The 18,248-nt window shown below is 41.7% G+C and overlaps 1 protein-coding gene across 2 annotated transcripts in view; it reads right to left on the bottom strand.

Annotated features, from left to right (window-relative positions):
* btbd3 (BTB domain containing 3) overlaps positions 1–17,403 on the bottom strand; it is a 48,777-nt gene extending 31,374 nt beyond the window's left edge. Inside the window, exon 1 of one of the 2 annotated variants that reach the window (XM_062957785.1) lies at positions 17,280–17,403. Coding sequence is in view for 1 of the 2 variants with exons in the window: in XM_003215297.4 (XP_003215345.3) it covers positions 6,021–6,138 (118 nt within the window). In the remaining variant the exon portion in view is untranslated. Of the gene's footprint in view, positions 1–6,020; positions 7,431–17,279 lie in introns of those variants that run through there. The other variant, XM_003215297.4, reaches the window with a different exon arrangement.
* Positions 17,404–18,248: the final 845 nt, after the last annotated feature.

Here is an 18,248-nt window from a genome sequence, read left to right as displayed (position 1 = left end):
TCTAATGTCCAAGTGGACACCGTTAAGTCCTGTATGCCTTTTGAATACAAAGAGATAAATTACTGCTTTGGGTCACATTCAAAGCTGCATTTGAATTTTACCAGGCACCCCTGAACTTGTTTTAAAATGCCATAAGCAAATGCAAGTGTGGCAGTTAGTGCCTTTGACATGCAGGTGAAAGTCTCTGCATCGTATTAACTTCATAATTTCAGAAAATTAGCAAGATTCCAATTTGCATAAATGTTCCCCATTTTGTGGCTGTTTTGTTCTGTCTGAATGCTCCCAAGGCATGATGAATATCAAGTAGAATTTTCATTTCAACTACTTGATTTGTAAAATAGAGATTATTAACTGGTTTTATTATTTTAGACACAATGTGCCTATACGTTCATTTCTGAGCCAACGGTGTTATTACAATCCTTTGCTTATTACCTCCATTTTAGAACTGTGTGCTGTACCTTGCAGTCATCTCTTTGCAAAGAACAATGTGCATGGTTTTTGTCAACATGTTGCTTTCAAATGTAAGAAATGTCTCTTCCCCACCACTTACCAATAGCAACCAACTCTCTGGGAGGGAGAGATTATCCACTTAGAAGGACAATCTATTAAATGAGTAGAGACTTGTGTGTGTACATGCCTCTTGCCAAACACGGAGAAGCATTTTATATGAGCACAGAGAAGGGAGGAAGATCCTGAAGTCTTTCCAAAGGGTCGGTATTTGCCAAACTCCTATAGGTTTAGGAGGGCACCTAATGTTCAGTCTCATCTGAAGTAGGAATCATGTTGTCTAGAGATGTTGGTGAAATGCAAGAGTTGAGCTATCAGACCAAGCCAGCATTTCCCAGAGCTGCAGTCCACATCTGGAGGGGTGCATGAGCCCACTATTGAGCCACAGAAATTATGCTTGAGCTCTGTAGCAACTGAATGTACCAAGACTGAAGGATCTTTTGACATAGCAGATGACTTGATGCTTGCTTTGTCCTTCAAAGCCTTCCCAGAACATAGATGGGTGAGGGGCAAACAAACAACTCTAAAATATGAGGCTGGTACAATCCCCCAGTAGCACCCATTTAATCAGACTAAGGATAAATTCTCCAATGAAGCATACTTTTGAATAGAGATGGTCTGGACTGACAACTTAAACTGGAGGACTGTGCTTCTCTAGCCATGAAAGCTAGCTGCAGTTCATGTCATTAATATTGTGGTGGGTGTCCACATTTTTCTTCAGAAGGTACTGAGAACAGGACACAGTATTTTGTAATGTCTGTTCTAGTTAGCATGTGCCCTTGATGAAGGGCTTGCATTCAAAATGTTTCAGAAAACATCTATTGTTAATTTTTTTCCAAAGACGTGTTGGTTTAGTTTGTTGCAGGAAAAACAACAAGACCCTTGTGATCCCTGAAGCACCAACACATTTATTGCAGAAAAACTTTTGTGGACAAGAGTCCATCTTTTCAGGTGCATAAAGGGTTGTCCTAATTTGGAAGGTATTAATGAACACTGAGGCACATTATTAGAAGCAGAGAAAAACAGCATAAGCAGCCGTGCCAGAGGAAAATCAAATGCTAAAAATACAGAATCACAACTGCATAAGTGATTAAAAGTAATTTTAGACAACTCTTAAGTAAGTCCACTGTACACTTTAAATTTTGACGAAACTTTGCATGTATTATTTGTAATTTTTTTCCCTCTGGCATATAAACAGATTTGCTGTGACAAAAGGTTTAGGAGGCTTTTAGAAAATGACTGTGATGGGCGTTTTAATGCTGTGTGGTGCTGTTTTTAAGTTTTGTGCGAATTGTAGTGTTTCTAACTTTATACATTGTTGCTATATTTATACTTTCATTGGATGCTTTCCATAGATTTCACCTGTATTGCTTAAATATGTTATTAATTACCTTGAATCTAATTATCCAGAGAAATATAGGATATAAATGAATAAAACAACAATAATACTAATTTAGCAGACTAAAAATCTGTTTTTTCCTCAAGATATTACACCACCCCCTCTTTTAGCTCAGCATTGCCACCCCATGGAATATATTTCCCATTTTAAAGGCTAGGGTTATTTCAACTTGAACATTATTTAAAGGGTCTACGGACACCATCTGGAAAATATGTACCAACTCTTGATGCCAATCTGGTTATAAAAACATTTGACTGTATCTTATTCTCCATTAATAGTGTGTGTTGGTGGCAGGGGGTGAGTTAGGCTGTCAACCCAAAGAAGAAAACACAGCCTAAGCAGAATAGGACATTTGACCAAATGTCTATAGCAGCTATGGAAGAGCAGGGTTATATCTATTTTATTCCTACTAACATAAGTAGGAATACTTCCACTTCCACTTTATATGAAAGGCATCTCACTTGAAGAGAACCAACAATAATCCAAGAAGACTCGAGGACTGTGGAAGCCAGCACAGACAGTACTGATGAATGATGAGGTTAAAGTTCAACAGTGGTGTGCCTCTCAGTTGCATTATGGCACAATCACCATGATGCACCTTATTATTATTATTATTATTATTATTATTATTGTCCCATTTTTTCTCTCCACATGGAGACTCAAAGCGGCTTAACCATATGATAAGAGCTGTCCTTCCATCTATCTATCTATATAAAAGGATAAAGTTGTTTGCACAGTGACTATAACAACAAAACTAAACGTCCCAGAAATATGAAACTTGGCAACACAACGCAAAAGCCTTGCCTCCCGGTTATAACAACACAACTACACCACAAAACCACAATCCAGGCCCAAAAAACTCACAACAACGCATCATGACTATAACAACACAACTAAACGCCCCAGAAATAAAAAAAACTTGGCAACACAATGCAAAAGCCTTCCTTCCCAGTTGTAACAACACAACCACACCACAAAACCACAATCCGGACCCACAAAACTCACAACGCAACTCACAAGGACAAGAGCCCTCCCTCTCTGCCCAGAAGGCCAAGAGCAAAAGGGAGAGAAAGACCATTGATCCGGTTATATTTACCCTCCTTTCTGACCAGTGTGTTCTTATCAGCGAGCTCAAGATCGGAGCAGAGAAAGGAACAGCATAGGAATAAAGGAAACAAGGAGAGCACCCACTCTATCTATCCATCCACTCACCCACTATGCCCTGCAAGACACAGATGTATCTTGCAGGGCATGCAAGACACATCTGTTTCGACAGGCTTTTGAGTTCTGTTGTTGATGTTTTAAAAGGTGCTTTTAGGATATTTTAAGATGTTTTTTAAAGATGTTTTTAAGATGTTTTTTAAATTGTTGATTTTAGCCCGTTCTTGTAAGCCGCTCCGAGCCCTAGGGGAGTGGCGGCATATAAGTTTGAATAAAATAAAATAAATAAATAAATAATAAACACCTACACAGGCAAGAATCAGCCATGCACTGAGGCTACAAGGCCATTCAGTGCTCATCCACCTCCCCAATCCCTACATTCACACTTGGCCTCCAAAAAAACAATTACAATAATAACAATGACAACAACAACAAGAATCAACACCATCACAGGCAAGAAGCAGCCAGGCACTGAGGCTGAGTGGCCAGTCAGTGCTACATGGGCCTCCAAAAAAACAATACAGTAGCATCTAACGTATCCAACCTTCATGACCACTACAACAACAATAATAAACACCTACACAGGCAAAAAAAACCCCAGACTATTGTACCACAATAAAAATATAAACCGCACTCAGCAAAATCAGACATCACGATTAACAACAAACCAAAGACAACAGGGATCTCAAGCAATTATCAATCAACACAAAAATTGAAGAAGGTAACAGACTTCAAATACTACTACTAATGTGAGTATAAAGAAGGGTGGAGGTCACAGCATAAATACAACCTAATGTAGACTGACCAACACCACCAGACTAAGCCACAGCAACGCGTGGCCGGGCACAGCTAGTACATTATAAGTTGATTATGTAAAGATATTTTTACAACAGCTATTGTATTTCTGTATATGCATGAATATGTGTGTATGTATCTCTACATATAAATGTCAAAGTTTGTGTATGGGGGGTTGTGCTGCAAAGGCCCCTACATGGCATGATGGATCTGGTCCAATTTGACATACATATCCTTCATTATCCAATTTAAAATATTGATGAATTTGAACATATAAAGCCACTCCTTTCAGGCCCAGAGCATATGAAAGAAACGGAACAAAGCAGGTTGGTCGTAGCTAGGTGAAGTGGCCCTCTGTCATATGAATAGGAAATAAAATGAAGCAGATTGGTTATTGCTAGGTGACATATGTACGTATGAGGTGAGGAAGGAAAGGAATGAAGGTAAAAAGAAGGGTAAAAGAGAAAAGGTATGAGATGAGGGAAGAAAGAGAAAAAAGGGAAGGAAAGGGTGAAGTGGGGGGGGGGGAGCAAGAAAAGAAGGAAAGGAAGGAAGGAAAGGGAAAGAAAGAAGGGGGAAAGTCCATGAGCGTCCTTAGGAATACATAGGAATTAAAAGGCCACCGAAAGGGAATCTGGACCCTGGTATTAAAAAAAACTCTAAAATCAGGACAGTAAATAAAGAACAACACTGAAAACAGGGGAAATCCAGACAGGAAACAATCAGGGTCAGCTAACACCTCCCAACCAAGGATGCCCCCAGGGAGGAAGCAGCCAGGCTTTGAACCTGCAAGGCCATTAAATTCTAATCAATCTGGCCAACTGCAACATTCACACTAGCCTCAGACAAGAGCTCTTTCTCCCACCCTGGACTTTCCACAGATATATAAACCCCACTTACCTAGCTTCCAACAGACCTCACAACTTCTGAGGTCAGGAGAGAAAGCTTCTGGAACATGGCCAGGCAACCCGGAGACCTGGCCTCAAGGGCGAAGACCAGGCCAGGCTGCGGAGGCAGACCATGGGCCATACATCCCAGAAAACTTACAGCAACCCAGTCTGACACCACTTTAACTGCCATGGCCCAATGCTCAACTGAATCCTGGGAGCTGTAGTTTGCTGAGACATCAGCATTCTTTGGCAGAGAAGATGAGATCTTGCTACAGCTCCATGATTCCATAGCACTGAGTCGTTGAAGTGGTATCAAACTATTAATCCTACAGTACAGATGCATCCACAGACTAGGGATCATTTTGTGAAGGAGATGATGGCACGATTCACAACAACGTAAGGTAAAGTGTATATTGGGGTGTATATTGGACTGCAACTCCCATAATCCAAAATAGACAATGATGATGGATGATGGGATGCATAGTTCAGGAAACATGTGGAGGGCCCCAAGTTCTCTCCATCTTTGACTCTGTAATAAAGTAAAGGTGTGGATAGGTTTCATGTTCTAGGCTATGGAATCATGGGATTCATAGTTCGGTGAGGCACCATTCTAGAGAAGGCTAAAGGACCTTGTAAAACTACAACTCCCAGGAACACAAAGCATTGAGCCATGGCAGCTGTGTTGGGCTGCATTATATATACAGTATAGAGGCCTGGACAAACTCTGACCCTCCAGGTGTTTTGGGCTTTAACTCTCACAATTCCTAACAGCCTACCGGGTGTTGGGAATTGTGGGAGTTAAAGTCTAAAACACCTGGAGGGCCAGAGATGCCACCTTCCCTTTCCTGCTACAGAACACAAAAGGCACCGCAGACTGATTCAGGCAGAGAAGTCAGCCATAGCAGAGCACCTGATGAACCAACCTGGACACAGTATATTATTTGAGAACACAGAAATGCTGGACCACTCTTAACCAACATGTCAGACTACGCAGAGGAGCCACTGAAATCCACAAACATGTGGACAATTTCAACAGAAAGGAGGAAACCATGAAAATGAACACAATCTGGCTACCAATATTTAAAAAAACTCAAAAATCAGAACAGTAAATAAGGAACAACACTCTGAAAACAGAGGAATTCCAGACATGAGTCAATCAGGGGTAGTGTACGCCTCCAAACAAAGCATTCCCCCAGGCAGGAAGGAAACCAAGACATGAAGTTTGCAAGGCCATTAATGCTAATCAAGGTGATTAACAACATTCATACCTGCCTCCAACAGACAAGAATTCTTTCTCCCACTCTGGAACTTACACAGATGTTTAATATAAACCTTCCTGCTTAGATTTTTCCAGTATACCTCACAACCTCTGAGGATGCCTGCCATAGCTGTGGGTGAAACGTCAGGAGAGAATACTTGTGGATTCTGGTCCTGCAGGCTGGGAAACACACAGCAACCCTCAATCAGAGAAGAGTCAGTAAGAATATAACCCAGAGTCAGGTTGTCCTAAAGGTGGCTTAGATGTTTGCTTCTAGTTGCTCTGCAAGGCTAGGGCTGGCTGCTTTGAACCACAGTGTTCCGACAGTCGCAGATGCAAGTGTTTCAGAAGCACATCTCACAGGTGTGGGTAGGTGGCCTGTGATTGTGTCTGAGGGTGTGTTCTCTGGAGTCTTGCTGAAATGGAGGGGAATTCAGCTGTGTCTCCTGGCAAAGGGCCAGAGAAGGGCTCTGGGCAAGTCATCTGCTCCTTCAGGGGGAGGCAGGCTCTGCAGGGTGGGCAGGGAAGTATGGAATAAAGGAGAAGCTGTAGCTCAGTAGTAGGCACTTGAAATGCAGAGTCATGACTCCTGGAAAGTAGTTCTGCAAACATACCAGCAGAGAGAGAACCTATTTTCCTGGTTGGAAAGGAAATGGTTTTGGCAAATTGGAACTCTTGATTTAATTCAGTGTACTGGCAAACTGCAGCAAGGTGCATGGCTAGCTGGAGGGTTCATTGCGTGAGCAAGGCTGCAGCTACACTGTAGAAGTAATACAGTTTGGCCCACTTGTAACTGCATGGGTCAATGGTATGGATTCATGGGAGTTGCAGTCTTGCAAGGTGTTTAGCCTTTTCTGCCCAAAAAAGGTGCTGTTGCAGCATCGAACTGCAGTTGCCATGATTCCATAGGATTGAAACATGGCAGTTAAAGTGGAGTAGTCTGCCATCCAAGTACTAATGAGAATTGACCCTGCCTAGGGTGCTTGTAGGGTATTTGGAAGTAATTCCTAAACAAACAGGGAACTTTGTTTGGGGAACCTAGCCAGCAGGGAGACCCTGACACATGTGCATGGCTACTAAAGAATATGTAGCTTTCATTCCCAGATAGATGCGTGCCAACAGACACAGGAGTATAACTATAGAGAAAATGTTGGATAATAAGGAGGGACTAAGGAGAACCTATTAAACATCAAATTACATTATGATTTTACAAATTAAGCACCAAACATCATGTTTTACAGTAAATCAACAGAAAAAGTAGTTCAATACATGGTAATGTTATGTAGGAATTACTATATTTGCGAATTTAGTACCAAACATTGAACTGGGATAAAGAGCAGTGTGTACTCAGATAACCCAGTTCAAAGAAGATATTGTGGGTTATTTGGCTTAGATATTCTGAGTGATATGGCTGTGTGGAAGAGCCCTGAGGGTCCTTCCACACAGCCATATAACCCAGAATATCAAGGCAGATAATCCACATTATCTGCTTTGAACTGGATTATATGGCAGTGTGGACTCAGATAACCAAGGTCAAAGCAGATATTGTGGATTATTCTGCCTTGATATTCTGGTTATATCGCTGTGTGGAAGAGTCCTGAGGGTCCTTAGGAATCCATAGGAATTAAAAGGCCAATGAAAGGGAATCTGGCCCCTGGTATTAAAAAAACCTCTAAAATCAGGACAGTAAATAAAGGACAACACTCTGAAAACAGGGGAAATCCAGACAATCAGGGCCAGCTAACACCTCCCAACCAAGGATGCCCCCAGGGAGGAAGCAGCCAGACTTTGAAGCTGCAAGGCCATTAAATGCTAATCAAGCTGGCCAACTGCGACATTCACACTAGCCTCAAACAGACAAGAGCTCTTTCTCCCACTTACCTAGCTTCCAACAGACCTCCCAACCTCTGAGGATGCCTGCCATAGGTGTAGGTTTACCATCAGGAGAGAAAGCTTCTGGAACATGGCCAGGCAGCCTGGAGACCTGGCCTCGAGGGCCAAGGCCAGGCCGCGGCCGCATAGGCAGGCCAGGCTGCGGAGGCAGGAAGGCCACGCCTGGGCGGAGGTGCCTCAACGGTGCCTCCTAGGCGCCCCCTAGAGCAGGGGTCCTCAAACTTTTTAAGTAGAGGGATGGTCCAAGGTCCCTCAGAGTGTTGGAGGGCCAGACTATAGTTTGAAAAAAAATACGAACAAATTCCTATGCACACAGCACATGTCTTATTTGTGTTGCAAAACAACAAACAAATGAAAGAACAATACAATATTTAAAAAATAAGAACAATTTTAACCAACATAAACCTACAAGGATTTCAATGGGAAGTGTGGGCCTGCTTCTTGCTGATCAGATAGTCAAGTTAATTAGGATTGCTGTTGTTGTTGTATGCCTTTAAGTCATTTCAGACTTTGGGCAAGCCTAAGTCTAAAACTGAGGGCGGGGGCCAGATAAATGACCTTGGAGGGCCGCATCCGGCCCCCGGGCCTTAGTTTGGGGACCCCTGCCCTAGAGGATGGAGCCTTCAGCAACTGCTTACTTCGCCTAATGGTTGAACCGCCCCTGGTATGTGACATGTGTAAGCCCCACTCCCTCCCCTCCTGGTTAAAAGCAGGCTAAACCCCATCAGAAGAAATCCACTCCTAGATTATCCCAGATTATCAGGCAGTGTGGACATATAATCCAGTTCAAAGCAGATAATCTGGGATCAGATCCTGGGATAGATGAGCAGTGTTGAAGATCTACACTGCCCTATATCCAAGGATCTGATTCCAGATTATCTGATTTAAACTGGATTATATGAGTCCCCACTGCCATATAATCTGGGATAAGAAAAGGAAGGAAGGAAGGAAGGAAGGAAGGAAGGAAGGAAGGAAGGAAGGAAGGAAGGAAGGAAGGAAGGAAGGAAGGAAGGAAGGGAAAAGGGAGAAGAAGTTCCCTTGGCTTCTCTTTCTCTCTCCCTCTTTTGCACAAAATTTCTCCAAAGCTTTGCAAACCTTCTCCTCCGAAAGGAGGAGGAGGAAGAAGAAGAAGAGGAGGAGGATAATATATGTCCCCACTGCCATATAATCTGGGATCGTGGGATATAGGGACAGGGCCTTGGGAGGATCTACACTGCCCTAATTCCCAGGATCTGATCCCACATTATTTTCTTATCCCAGATTATCTGGCAGTGTGGACTCATATAATCCAGTTCAGAGCAGATAATCTGGGATCAGATCTTGGGATATAACAGCAGTGTGGAAGGGGACATAGGTGAATCTACACTGCTCTAATTCCCAGAATCTGATACCAGATTATCTGATTTAAACTGGATTATATGAGTCCTCAGTGCCATATAATCTGGAATAAGAAAAAAAGTAATTGATCTGGACCAAGCTTGGCACACAGACCTATATGGCCAGCTGTGAATCCTGGGGGAGTTTTGGGAAGGTTGACCCAAGACTTTTGGGAATTGTAGTTCACCCATATCCTTAATACATTTTCTCATGGGAGCATTCATTAAAAAAAACCAAACACTGAGGTCTTAAGCCTCATAGGAAGAAACATCTGTCCCTTTTTGGGAAAGCATGCTGTTGTGTAGTGGTTTGAGAGTTGGACAATTATTGTGGCTTCATTCTCCACTCAGCCATGGAAACCCACTGGGTGATCTTGGGCAAGTCACACACTCTCAGCCCCACAAAACCCAATGAAACAGTTTCAAACCAGGAACAGATTTCCTTATTCAGAGGCTGATGGGCATCTGTCAGGAGTGATTTGATGGTGTACTATGATTTATGTTCCTGGTTGATAAATGCCATTTCCTAATTGGTTCTGTCATAGAAACATGGCAAAATTTTATGACACTGCCTGAACTTTGTCTTTGCACAAGGGACATTACAGTTTCCTGGGACACTGTCCACCAATTTAGCAAAGTTTCAGCCACAAAAACAAAGTTTCTGTAGTAGAACAATGACTTTCAAAGTAAAGACAACACAATGAAACAGGAAATAAGACTTTCAAACCAGGAACAGATTAAAAATTGTTTATTATAAAAGCTATGAAAATTCACCAAAAATCAGAGGATAATGTAATTCTGATGAGCTGGCAGTGTTAAATGTGTTCTACCACTGTACCAAGTTTGAATAGGATAGCTCAAAAAATGAGGGCGGGAGAGTCCTGTAAAGTCCCCCACTGGTGCTGTTTTTGGCCATTGCGCATGCGCGTCAGCTATTAAATTAATTTTGAATATTCCGAATATTCATGAAGTTTCAAAACTTTTTGGGCCAAATTTCGGAAGTAGTTTCAGAAATGAAGCGCCAGCACCCCCTACTTTAGAAGCGAGTATTGAACCATTTTTTTCATGCATCACACATGCCTAGTAATTACTCCAAATGTCATAGATTAGTGTTTTGAATCTTAAGTTTTTTGTGTGGCCACCCCTTGTTTCTTAATATTGCTTTGTATATACGAATCTAACAAATTGGATCTGTTACAGTCAAAGTTTTGCACAGCCCTAGTAGCTATGTATTCTGATGCAAGCACTCAAAACACATCTTAGAAGCCAGGCAGCCCCACTAACAGAGATTTCCAAGGACACCATAGCATCCAGCCCTTTCTGAACAGTGAGACGTTCTCCAGCAACCTCTTGTGACAGAAATCCACAAGGGTCCCTATAGTTGCCGGTCGGAAAGCATCTCGCTTCCAAGAGAGGGGTAGACCTTTATTCACCATACTACTCCATAGCCCCCCAGAAATCTCTATGTTGGTGGGGCAGTCTGGCTTCTAAGATAGGTTTTGGAATAACTACCCTGTTTCCCCAAGAATAAGACCTAGCCTGAAAATAAGACCTATCATGATTTTTGTGCATTTGTGAGGATGCTTGAAATATAAGCCCTATTTCAAAAATAAGCCCTAGATATATGTACACACAACAACAACAACTCTTTATTGATTAGTCAGTTTTGACCATATCAAAACATGTAAAACATACAAAACGTACACCCTTACCCATACATACAGTAAAATCATGTAAAACAGTAAAACCATGTAAAAACAAGGCATCCTGGCCTACTAGCCTACCAACCCCCACTCCTTGGTAGTTGTGCAAGTACAGAATAAAAAGATTAAAATTAAGATTAATTATTCCATTAAGGTAAGGTTTAAGCGGGGACAAGGGTAAGTAAAACTAGTGGCTTGTCCATAGTAAAATTTTAAATTTGGAAAAATAAGACTGCTCCTGAAATCAAGACCTAACACATCTTTAGGAGCAAAAATTAATATAAGACCCTGTCTTATTTTGGGAAAAATAGGGTATTTGTTGTTGCACTGGGGCAAAACTGATGTTATAAAATATTATGATTCCCTAGGTCAGTGGTTCTCAACCTGTGGGTTCCCAGGTGTTTTGGCCTACAACTCCCAGAAATCCCAGCCAGTTTACCAGCTGTTAGGATTTCTGGGAGTTGAAAGCCAAAACATCTGGGAACCCACAGGTTGAGAGGTTCATCTTACAATGTTGTAAATACTGAACACAATGTCAATCATAAAAGTAAAACGTTGAATAAAGCTTTTATTCATCACTATTCACCACTATTCACTCATTACATTTGTTCATTCCTAATAAGTAGAACCAAATTTCAATGCATTCAATAACATCCAATTAAAATAATTTACATTTATTTATAGATAATTTTAAGTTTATTTTATACATATGTATTTTATTTATTTTATTTTTTAAAAAGTAGGACATCATCATCATCATCAACTACAACAAAAAACAAAAGAGACATTTTTAATCAGAAAATGTTTTGAAACATCTCAAACCTAACAGTTCTTTTGCTAGTCTGTCTTGGCTTTTTCAACTTAAAAGAATATTACACAATCACGGTCTACTCTTAACTTCTATAGATACTTTAAAACCTACCTTCTTTTTCTGGGCTCCACTGCAGTTATTTTTGACTGTATGTGTGCTCCCTCATATGCATGCATATTTAGCAGTATGTTATGTTTAATGCTAAAAAAAGAACACCTGACCTATTTAACAGTCCTCCCTCATCCTATAGTCATAACGGTAAGTGTAGACATATTTAAAAAGGTAAAAGAAAGCTGCTAACACAGATGGACTTGTAGGAAATCATTTTACAATAGATGTTTAACCATATTCTGCATTAAAATCACATGCTGAGCTCTGCAAGGCAACATAAAACCTCTGTTTGGTACATAAAATTGTTTTCCTTTACATGGAGGTACCAAGGCTGCAATCATATACAAACTTACTTCAAATAAACACTCACTTCCAAATGAAAAGCAATTCAACCTATTAGATACATTGTATTTGATGTGTATCCATGCTGTTACAGTAGAGTCTCACTTATCCAACATAAACGGGCTGGCAGAATGTTGGATAACCAAATATGTTGGATAATAAGGAGGGATTAAGGAAAAGCCTATTAAACATCAAATTAGGTTATGATTTTACAAATTAAGCACCAAAACTTCATGTTATACAACAAATTTGACAGAAAAAGTAATTCAATACGCAGTAATGTTATGTTGTAATTACTGTATTTACGAATTTAGCACCAAAATATCACGATTTATTGAAAACATCAACTACAAAAATGCATTGGATAATCCAGAACGTTGGATAAGCGAGTGTTGAATAGGTGAGACTCTACTGTATTTGTTTTAGTATATTATTGTTCTTGTACGCCATTCAAATTGTGTCTGACTTATGGCAACCCTATTATGGGATTTTCTTGGCAAGGTTTGTTCAGAAGGGGTTTGCCTTTCTCTAAAGCTAAAGGACTATAACTTGTCCAAGGTCAGCCAGCGGGTTTTCATAGCTGAAGGGAGATTTTTAACCCTGGTCTTCAGAATCACAGTGCAACACTATACCTTTACAGAGATCCTCTTCATGACCATTTTATTTAGGCTATGACATGTTACCTGGTCTACCTATTGTCAAATAATCCAAATCCAAATATTTATGGTTATGCAATATCATATTTTTCATGAAGTGGGCTCTAGCCTTTATAGTGTAATATGTATTGTTTTTGAAAGTACCATGGGGTTCTCAAACATTACAACAACAGACCACTCTGTGGAGATAAGTTTTAGCAAACTGCTTTTGAGTTTTCATTTTGTCAGATAGGCTTTGGGTACTGTGCTAACAACTGAATTAGGCTGGATCTACACTGTCCTATATCCAAGAACCGGATCTCAGATTATATGCTTTGAACTAGATTTTATCAATCTCCACTGCCATATGATCTGGGATAAGTAGATCCTGGGATATAGGGCAGTGTAGAAGGGGCCTCTGATTTACATTTTGAATTGGATCTTAATTTTGGCAGTTACCCTGTCATCTGGTGAATGAAAGTGTCCTAAATGCAACACCATCATAGCAGTCATTTGCTAGCACAATGGGACTTTCTTTACCCAACCTTGAAGTCCTACACCTTACCCCAAAATAGTTCAAATAAACGATTTTTTTACAGTGTCTTCTTCATTCTTACATTATCTGTTATTCACCAGAGAGGGGAAAGTAATTCAACATAGGAAAAGTATGTGTTGAACAATATATTTTAAATTGAAGATTTACTCCCATATTCAAGCAAAAAGAAACCACCTCCATTTGAAAATAGTCCTCCAAAAACACAATACAATACAAATAAAATTTCTATCCAGACTAGCCTGCTGATGCCAACTTTCAACTTGGCAGAATTTTAACTTAAAGGGATGAATATGTTTTTTATATCTAGTGCTATGAGGTTATGGGGGGGGGGGGGTTAAAATGGGATGATATAATGTTATTGAAAGGGAAAGGAAAGAAAACATCCATTGGTGTTGCGGGGAGTAACAGAAGAGAAACACAGAGGAGTGTGGGGGAGTCAGAACAAGAGCAACAGATGGTAATAGATGGGAAGGAACTGCGACACAGAGTGACAGCTATCCACCTGGGCATAATCAAAAATAGTCGGGGTTAGTTTTATTTTTATTTTCTCCTTTGACCTCACCAATTACATTCTTGACAGAATTTAAAAAAATGTTTTGAAAAGGAAAGGAAGGGAGGAAATGCATTCATGCTACAAATAGGGGGCACACAATGAAATAGTTATCTCTCCAAAAAGATTCTTACATGCTTGTAAGCAATAAGCCAGGGAGAAAAGAAAATTAAAACCCCTCTCCCTGGCAACTGAATTTCTTTGAAGAAGTATTTATAAGGTGGAATGTTCAGTCATATGCGTCCCACATATAGCCTGAGTTAGTGTACAGAGATTATACCCCCCCCCCCCCCCTAAAAAAAACAAAAACTAACTGCCTCTGGGAAAACTAGGCCTAAGCCACTGCAGCTGATGTCAAGGCACAGCTACTACAGACAGGCAAGAGTAATTAAATAGCCTTGCAGTTTAAGGTCGTTTTCAGGTAGAAGAGGGCTCACTGCAAGCTCAGAGACAACAATCTCTGCAAAGTGACTCTCCATCTTTTTACTCATTCTCTAGCGACGTGATTCCAAAAGTGTAGAGGTGAGGCTGCTTCAAGAAGCAGCTCCTAACACTTCTCATATCTCAGTGGGGGTTAGGTTTTGGTAAAGTTTGTGCAAACTCAATCCTCCTCCATCCAAAAGAGGAGGAAAATGAGCCACCTCCTTTACTTAGTGCCAGTGACTGCTATTTGTAGCTGCCTGTAACGCTTACTCAGACCCCACCTATACTGACCATTTAATGCAGTTTGAAATTGGTACTGAAAAAAGTGGTGTTGCTGTGTAGATGATCAGATAGAAAATCCTGGAGGGAAAAGAAGAAACCACTGCATTTTGCATTCCATGATCTCAAAAAAAGCATTTGATCGGGGACTCCATGACCTGATCTGACGAGCACTAAGGTCACACGGAATACCAGAAGACTATGTAACATGGATAAAGCTACTATATACGTAATAATACAACAAGTATAGTCTGCTGCCCTGCAGGGATTTTACCAGTCTTCAACATCACTGTTGGCGTGCATCAGGGATCAGCATTTTCGCCATTACTATTCATACTCTGCATGGATACTGCTACAGCAGATTAGTAGATTATGCATCTCTGGACTCTCTTATATGCAGATGACATAGCACTTGGCCATCAAAAATGTGCAGCCCACCAACAACAGCTGCAGACATGGAGTGATAGACTCAGTGAAAATGGACTTCAACTGAATATACCCAGAACAGAGTATCTGGAATGTAGTCTTCAAATTAATGATCAAGCACTAAAGAAGGCCACTCAGTTTAAATACCTAAGGTCACTGGTCTCCAAAGATCAGTGGTTCTCAACCTGTGGGTCCCCAGATGTTTTGGCCTTCAACTCCCAGAAATTCTAACAGCTAGCAAATTAGCTGGTATTTCTGGGAGTTGTAGGCCAAAACATCTGGGGACCCACTGGTTAAGAACCACTGCTTTAGAGTGACAGGTAGTGCCACTGCTGAAGAAATCCATTGTCACTGCTACCACAGCATCTGCAAAATGCAATCTGGCACAAGCATTCACTGTGGGACCCACAGGTTGAGAATCATTGCCACAGATGGTAATGCAATGCCAGACAAATTGGTCATGAATAAATGCAGCCTGTTTGAAATGGCGGCAAACTACTGGCATTCTGTGTGACTCAAAAATGCCTGAACAACTCAAGGCTAAGATCGACACTACAGTTGTTTGTCCAGTAGCCCTCTATGGGGCAGAGTGCTGGCCAGCAACAAAGAAACACAAACAAGTCCTTAACACAATGGATATGAAAATACGGAGATGGACACTTGGCTTGACACTTCCCGACCATGTGCCAAATGATGACATCAGTTGAAGACTAGGAATCAAAGCGATCAGCAAGAAAATGCAGGAAGCAAGACTACGGTGGTACGGCCATGTCATGAGAAGAGAACCAACATCAGTAGCACAAACAGCCTGCATTTGGAGATTGCAGGACGACAACCATGTGGACAAATCCAAAGGAATGAAGGATGAGCAGAATCAACAAAGACATCAATGAAACCTGAGGAAGCCCAAAACAAAGCCCTGTGGAAACGACAGTCACAATGCTAACCTCTCCTATTATTATTCTAGCTTAGACAGAATAAGGTGCCACCCTTTCTGATATTGTCCTCTAGTTTGGTAAATACACCAGTGAAACCAATTACCACACTTTGTAACACAATTTTTTTTCCTGCAAGTTGAAAGACTTTACTTGGCATGTTGGAGTCACTAAATTATCACAGTAACCATTTTACAGTAAAAAATACTGAGGTGGGGCCAGCACTGAACTTTGGAAGCAAGTGTTAAATACAAAAATGATTTTAACAAGGGTTTTCCCCCTCTCCTTGATCACAAAGGGTAGAGTCTTTGGATTCCAACCCCCACCTCCCTGAAAAAGTAGTCACATTGTTTGGCATTAGCATAGAAAGGAAATTCATAACACAAATTTTGTTCCTGGGTTATGAACGTCATTTTGTAATTGGTTCCATCATAAAAACATGGACAAAGTTTATTAACCTGCCAAAACTTTATTTGTGCGGGACATCCTGCAGCAAATATTGCTTTAGGTTTTTTTGTTTTTTTTAATGAGGATGTCATACAAGTCCCAACCAATTCCATTCAACCCTTCCACACAGCTATATTACCTAGAATATTGAGGCATTGCCCACAATATCTGGTTTGAACTGGGTTATCTGAGTCCACACTGCCATATATTCCAGCTCAAAGCAGATAATGTGGGGTTTTATTCAGCTGTGTGGAAGGGGCCATGGTTTGTGGCACCAAAAACAAAGTTTATGGAGTGTTAACAACTACTGTACTTTCAAAGTCAGGACGGTTCAATGAAACAGGAAGTAACACTTTCAAACCAGGAATAGCAACATTTTTCATATTTGTTACGTATAGATGGCCTCCTCCTGGCTCCAACAGTCCATGATTGAAAAAAACATTCCCCTTAAAAGTTCCCTGAAATGAAATGTGCTGTTTTCTCGAAGGGGCGCCATTTTTTGCCCCGCCATTGTACACACAATGGGACTCGAGCATCCACGAGTGTTGGTATCCGCGGGGGTGGTGAATTCAAAGCCGAGGAGATAGGGATGCACAGGGTGGCCTCTCTTCCCACGCCCCTCCCCCCTCCGACGTTGCTTGCCACCTTCAGGAAGGCCAAGCAGCCCCTCCTCGCCTCGCCCTCTGGAGGGAGCTGCGCGAGAGGGGGAAGCGCGCGCGAAGGGAGGGAGGGAGGGAGAGAGGCACGAACGCCCGAGCGCGCGCGCGCCTCTAGCACCTTACCCTCGCGGCGGCCTCGCGCCGTCCTCCTCCTCCTCCTTCTCCTCTTTTCCCCCCTTTGCCTTGAGGGGGAAGGGAGGGCTGGGCTGGGCTCGGCCGCGGGAGCGCGCCCGCCCTCGGCACGTGCCCGCTCCCGTCAACGCCTGGGAAAGCCATGGAGGGAGGGAGAAAACTCTTTCCACAAGAGGCCTCTCTGTCTACGTTTATAATGAGCGGCGCCCCTCCCACCTTTTCCATTATGAGGGAGGAATCTCTCATCTGAGGAGAGAGTAGTGTGCCTTGACACGCTGGTCCCGTCAGCGAGTTCGGCAGGCTCCCCGGACTTCAACTCCCAGAAACCTCAGCTACCTTCGATGTAGACAGGGAATTCTGGGAGCTGTAGTCCAAAGATCTGGAAGAGCCGAGTGTGGGGAAGTCTTGGGGCGCCTTCCACACAGCTGAATAAAACCCCACATTATCTGCTTTGAACTGGGATATATGGCAGTATGAACTCAGGTAACCCAATTCAAAAAAGATATTGTGGGATTTCCTGCCTTGGATCTTCTGGGTTATATGGCTGTGTGGAAGAACCCCCCTTCATGTTCATTGAAAGATAATAATAATACAAACAATGCAGGATATTATTTTATCATTATTTAACACCTGTGGATAGTCTGCCTTGCTATTCTGTTATATGGCTGTGTGGAAGGGCCCTCAGATACGCCATTCAAAGCAGATATTGTGGGATTTTCTGCCTTGATATTCTGGGTTTTATGGCCCTAGGGAAAGGCGCTGGGAAATCCTGTGTTGCAGGGATATTTTGCTGGCTTTTTCAGTGACTACTGTCGCCATCAAACAAGGGCCCCTTCCACACAGCTGTATAAAATCTATATTGAATGGGATTATACGGCAGTGTGGACTCATACAATCCAGTTCCAAACAAGATATTGTGAGTTATCTCCCTTGATATTCTGAGTAATATAGCTGTGTGAA

Source organism: Anolis carolinensis, chromosome 1 (assembly GCF_035594765.1).
Source record: "Anolis carolinensis isolate JA03-04 chromosome 1, rAnoCar3.1.pri, whole genome shotgun sequence".
Classification (NCBI taxonomy): Eukaryota; Metazoa; Chordata; class Lepidosauria; order Squamata; family Dactyloidae; genus Anolis; species Anolis carolinensis.
This window is presented reverse-complemented; position numbering and strand designations above follow the sequence as displayed.